The sequence below is a fragment of the Aspergillus pseudonomiae genome (genome assembly GCF_009193645.1).
Source record: "Aspergillus pseudonomiae strain CBS 119388 unplaced genomic scaffold BDV37scaffold_4, whole genome shotgun sequence".
In the NCBI taxonomy this organism is placed as follows: domain Eukaryota; kingdom Fungi; phylum Ascomycota; class Eurotiomycetes; order Eurotiales; family Aspergillaceae; genus Aspergillus; species Aspergillus pseudonomiae.
In genome coordinates, this window is record NW_022475996.1 from 662201 (window position 1) to 668200 (window position 6000).

At 51.4% G+C, this 6000-nt stretch overlaps 1 protein-coding gene across 1 annotated transcript; it reads right to left on the reverse strand.

Annotated features, from left to right (window-relative positions):
- Positions 1-229: 229 nt before the first annotated feature.
- On the reverse strand, positions 230-2698 carry btgE (putative cell wall glucanase (Scw11)). Its single transcript, XM_032078837.1, has 2 exons — positions 2270-2698; positions 230-2207 (listed from the first exon to the last, which is right to left on the reverse strand). The coding sequence occupies exons 1-2, from the start codon at positions 2457-2459 to the stop codon at positions 598-600; spliced, it is 1800 nt and encodes a 599-aa protein (XP_031946396.1). The 5' UTR covers positions 2460-2698; the 3' UTR covers positions 230-597.
- Positions 2699-6000: the final 3302 nt, after the last annotated feature.

Below are 6000 nucleotides of genomic sequence, written 5' to 3' on the forward strand. Positions count from 1 at the left end.
AACCCTTTTGCCAGACGAGGCGCGCGGCTTGGGAATGGGAACTCGAGTAAATTGCTCCTATATGGGGCTTTATTACTATACTATCGTTGATAAGCTTATGCTTGTGATGGGGTTGCCCCCGATGGGAAACCCCATCAATCAACATGCGTTCGCGGTTGTGGGAAACTTTTACTCGGGGTATTAACGGGGAGTACTTTGTTTCGAGCTGCGTAGGACTGAGTGGGTTCTGTTTAAGAGATGTTTGATGACAGACTGGAGGTTTAGTTGTTACTCTGATGATTATGTTCCTACGGTTGTCACTTTTTAACAGTTTAAGTAGTCGGGTGTCTGCTTGGGATTTTACTAGAGAATGCTACTAAAGAGAAGGATGGCTACACAGGAGAAATTACAGATCGTATCATAGATTAGCACATGTACAAACAAAGAAAACAGAATGCTCCAGGAGATCGACACATGAAATAGAAGGTTATATCTACTCAATTCAAGTATATGAAGAAAAAAAAAGTTAATAAAAGCTGTCGGTATTTCCGAGACAGGCAGAACGAAAAAAAACTCCAAGCCTTAGATATCCTTAACTATAGACATACGGGAGATCATTTAGTTGAACTGGCTGATGCAACCCCAGTAGCGCTCGACGTCGAACTCGCCGGCATCCTTCCAGAGGTCGTTGGAGTAGGAGAAGAAGACGGACTGGGAGCCGACCTCCTCAACGAGAGCCTTGATAGCGGCGGCCTGCTGGGCGGTACCGGGGACGGCCTTGCCGTTGGCGTTACCCTGGCTGGGCCAGCCGGTCTCAAGGTTGATCACGTCCTTGTTGCAGACGGCCTCGAGGTCCTTGATCTGGGCACGGACGAAGGTACCGGCCTGGTCGGGGGTAACATCGGCGTTGAAGAAGGGGTGCAGGTTAGCACCAAGGACGTCAACGGCACCGCACAGGGCGCTGCCAGACTGCTGCCAGACGTTGATGGGCTCGGTGGTGGTGACCTGGCCCGAGTAGCCAGAGGCCTGGAAGGCGGACTTGCAAGAGGAGATGAAGCCAGCGAGGCTGGAAGCATCGGTGTAACCGTTCTGGATGGCCTCGTTACCAACGACAACGAGGGTGACGAGATCCCACTGGGCCCACTTGGTGATGGCGGTCACCTGCTCCTGGGCACCGCTGATGCCGGTGCTGGAGATGAAGACACCAATGATCAACTTGAGGCCGTTCTGACGGGCAGCCTCACCGATGTACTCGAGACCGTTGCAGTCAGTGGAGTAGACACGGACGTGAGAGAAGCCCTTCTGCTTGATGACGGAGATATCCTTGAAGACCTGGTCCTTGGTCTGGCAGCCACCCTCGTTGGTGTAAGGAGAGTAGGTCATACCCATCTGCTTGCCGCTGACGCCAGTGGGGACGGGGGTGGCAGAGCTGCTGGAGCTAGCGCTGCTGGAGGCGACGGCGGAGGTGGTGGAGGGGGCAGCAGTGGTGGTCACAGGAACGGCCGAGGTGGAGGGAGCAACGGGAGCGGAGGTGGGCTCGTCATTGCCGGTGAAGGGGGGGCAGACGTAGGTGTAGTCGGTGCGGGTGACGGTCACGGTCTGCTCAGGCTGGGTGTAGGTGCCAGGGGTGATGGTGGCAGGAGTGGGGTAGACCACGACGGTGCTGGTAGGCACGTAGGTGGTGGTGGGGGCGATGGTGTAGGTACCAGCGCTGGGGCAGACATAGGTGGTGGTGTAGATCTTGCTGGTGACAGTGGAACCGCTGGGCTCAACGGTCGCGACGGGGCAGGTGACAGTGGTCGCGGTCGAGACAACAGTGGTCACACCACCGAAGGTGTGGGAACCGCTGGGCAGCTCAGTGGTGGTAGCACCGCAGACGGTGGTGGTGTCCCGCACGGTGACCGTGGTGGCGGGGATGGTGTAGGTACCGGTGGAGGAGAAGCTGGTCACCCCAGGGGTGGGGAGAGGGGTCTCGGGAACGGCGGGCGTGGAGGCCTCAGGGGTTCCAGCCGGAGAGGAAGCCTCAGGGGTGCCAGGGACACCGCCAGTGGGAGTGTCAACGCCGGTGGCATCAACACCAGGGGTGGTGATCACGGTGACGGTGGCGGTGCTGGTGGAGTGAAGGGTGGTGACGGCCTCGGAGGTCACGACGCTGCTGCTGCTGGGGACACTGGGGACCTCAGAGCTGCTGCTGCTGGGCTCAGGAGCCGGGGTGTTGATGGGGATCACTGCGCATGACGATTAGTCCCAATCCCATTAGATTCATCTGACATCCACCTGGGCGACTTACGGGTGGGAGGGCCAGTAACGGTGATGACCTTGGTGATGCATTCGCAGTTCTCATCACCCTCGGCGGGAGCCTCAGGCTGATAAGCGCGGTTGTGGTGGAAAGACTCATGGCCGTGACGACGCATGTGGGCGACATCAGCCATCGCGGTACCGGCGACGGCAGCCGCAGCGGCCAAGAAAGCACCCCTCATGTTGGATAGAACGGAAATTCAAGGAATTGGGTATATGGTCAAACGAATGAGTGCCCGCTGAAAGAGTGAAGCGGTGGTCAAACAAGTTGGTCCGAAAAATAAGGAGGGGAGGGGGCACACGGCCTCTTCTACTTGATATAGATGGAGAGAAATTCTTCGAACGAACCCGAACCAGAGAAAGAGAGAGAAGGGAAAGAAGGAAAACAAAAGGGAAGGGAAATGAAGGGAAGAAAAAGGTCACTGTACCAGGGGGGGCGACACAGCACGGGCTCAGCATGACTGGAGAGAACGCCACGAGTCTAGCCAACCGTAGGCAAAAGGGGCTCCATCCACTTGGCACCAGAAGAAACTTACAGCAAAAAAACAATTCATGCTGGCGGTGTGAATTTCCACTAGTCAGGCACCAACTGTCCGCTATTGGTGGCCCACTTCCTGATGGCCAGGGTGACCCGGTTGGTGTTGTCCAGTGGTTGTCCGCACGGCTCGGGTAGAGGTGGAGGCCAGTCCCTTGGATTGGTGAACCAGACTTGGGCTAGTACTAGTAATTCCTGAATGAATTGTGTTTTGTAGTTGTTTTCCCGTTGGACATAGAGGACTTGTTCTTCGTGGCCGGCGACCATGGCTTCCCTCTGCCAACTTACTCGGTTTGGAACTGCCTTGTCTCACTCCAGCCTTTCTTTCTACGGCTAACATCAGTCCCTGACCGTTGAGACACACTACTGTTAGTCAGTATCCTTATGGGGCCAGCCCATTCAGCCAGCCGCAGCGGGATTTGGGGGTGGCTACCCCATAGCATCTTAGTCCTCCTTCAATACTGATCAAAGGTAACCCAGACACTAAACATAGGAGATGTCACGGTCATGGGAAATTAGGGAAAGACATCTCTCAATGATCCGAGTTCCGGGCCAAGCTGTCACCCACCTACTAGTACTCAGAAAAGTCAATCTACGATCCAATCGCATTTCATGAGTGATTTGTCCAGGGAAGAATCCAATGCCAGGCAAACACACCCCAGGATCCAGCAGCGAGACTGAATGACTGCCAACTGCAAGGAACAAATCGAACCAAACGTCCCCGCCAAGGTGGGGCCTCTCTAACTTTGGGTCCATTTGAAACAGGAAGGATTACAGCTGATCCCTTCTTATACAACATTCTCATTGGGCCCTTATGCTGAGCTTTAATTTCCGGGCCCCATAATGTTTTGGCATTACCCAACTGGTACGGACAATATTACTGATTGCATGGATCAGGGGGGGTTGGCCCTCAGCCTCAGTTATTTTTATACGTGGTTCACCAACGTCCAGAATTGTTCCTCGCGTTGCCGAAGTGGCAATTCGACGATGAAACCGAGGGTAAGCTGACATCATCAAGGTACCGTCATGCAGAGTAAAATAGATGAAACCGAGAAGACGGTGTACACCCGTTCATCAATGCCGGCCATTGTGTCCTCCCTCTGGAGCGAAAAAGTGTAAAAAAAAAATCAAAAAGGCTAGACTGATCACATAAGCAGCACCAGCAGCCGATCTCAAAATCCAGATCACTTGCCGGATGGAGCCTTTTTTCTTGTTTCCGCCGATCCCTTCTTCTTCTTTCTTGTCTTCCTCTTCTTTACGAGATCAAATCCGGAGTAACACCGGGGGGCAACTGGCACCACTTCATTTCATTCTGAAGAAACCTTCCCTTTTCGTGCGGTTGATAGTGCGGTTGATCGCTACGGAAAATGCCGACAAATCCGAGACCAGACTGAGTCAAGTCTTGGATTTATGACCAGTCAGAAGCCAGTAGAGGGACTTGGCTTATGGAGCCTGTCCAGCCTAGTCGTGAGAACGGTCCTGTCATGGATCTCCTCGTGCAGTTGCCCCTGATCTGGATATCACCGCCTTCTTCTCTTTCTCTGTGATGTGGTCGACAAAGAATCAATAAATAAAATCGGTGTTCGCCGTCCCGCGCAGAATAGACGGTCCACGTCTATTCTCTCACAACACGAAGAGAAAAAGTAACTAGAAAGAGAGCAATAATCCTTCCCTCTCCGCTCCCATGTTGATCGCATGGCAGTGCTGGCCCGTGAACACATAATCCAACCCATAATCCCCATCCCCCTTTTCCCTCTCTCCTGGTACTGTCCCGACATACTTCAATAGCATGCATAGTTTAAATTCCTGACCCAATTATTTGCCATTGTATCCTCCAATTGGGAAAGTTGCCCTAATTTTATGCATGCAAGTACGCACTATTCCCCGATCGATGGCATGGTATCAAGTAACCCCTGAATCTAGTCGTAGTATTCTATACGTCCAGCTCCGTATCAATATGTCCACGAGATGCAGCCAGATTCGAAATCCTACCCCGCACATGGAATGTCGTCCAGTCCATGCAACAATGATTGGCACATGGCACATACCGCGGACGTCCTCGTTGAGGCAGTGAGCGACGTTGATCCGCATTATCGGATCAGATCAGTCGCCAGCATTCCATTCCATAACCTTGCATAGATCTTTCAAGTCAGCCTTATGGGACATGGGGATATATATCAAATCTGATTATAATACGACGTTCATACTCTTATATATACAACTCTACTAACCCTGTGATGCATACACCCATGCATCTATCCAAGACGCATCTCTTCGCTACCAAGTCCAACAACAACAACAACAACAACAACAACAACAACAACAACAACAACAACAACAACAACAACAACAACAACAACAACAACATCACCCCCACACCTAAAAAGCCAAGAAAAAGATACTTTATTAAAAACAAAATATATATAGTAAAAATACAACATGATCATCCGCCAAACCCCCATCTCCCTCCACCCAAAGACCTCCCTAAACTTGCCCACCGAATACATAATCCATAAGCAGCAAAAGGTACCCCCGGAATCCTTGAGGGATCCTTCTTTTTTCTTTTCATTTATCTGATTCTATAGATGGACGAGAGAAGATGAAGAGCTGGGGGTTACAGTGCTCGACGCAGGGCAGGTGCGCTTTTGCAGGGTGAAGAAGGATAGTTTCTTTGAAGTAGGAGGACTTAACGGTGAGTCGGTTATGTATTGATCCGGGTCATGGCTGCTGGATTTAGTGAGAAAAAGAACTACTTGAGGTGGCTTTATGTTGCTGTGTGCTGAGAAGGCTGGTGAATTAGTGTATGGTATCTCTTTGTCACACTCTCTCTCTCTCTTTCGCTCGCTCGTTGGAATTAACAGCAATTTATAGATAAATCTCGTAGTTGTGGCCGATTTAAAATCCCTAGGGTAGAGTGTATATATGCCCGACTGTATTGGTAAAATCATGGAGCGTATCTCTGAGCAACGGTGAGACATCCCCATGGTGTACCTCTGCATAGACCAATGCGGGATAATCACCCTTAGGGCCATCTAGGTATTGAAACGACCCTGATCCTAAGTAAACAAGACCTACAAATTACCTCGACCAAAGCCACCATGACACGCAACAATGGTTATCAAATTAATATCTCATAAATGCATCACGCTAGTTGAAAGCAACGAAACCGATGAAAGAAACCCAATACT

Excerpts from the sequence above, each read along its gene's own strand:
- btgE (XM_032078837.1), bottom strand. The coding sequence starts at position 2,459 with ATGAGGGGTGCTTTCTTGGCCGCTGCGGCTGCCGTCGCCGGTACCGCG. Across the intron at positions 2,208-2,269 it reads CGTTACTGGCCCTCCCACCC|TGATCCCCATCAACACCCCG; the intron begins GTAAGTCGCCCA and ends CGTCATGCGCAG.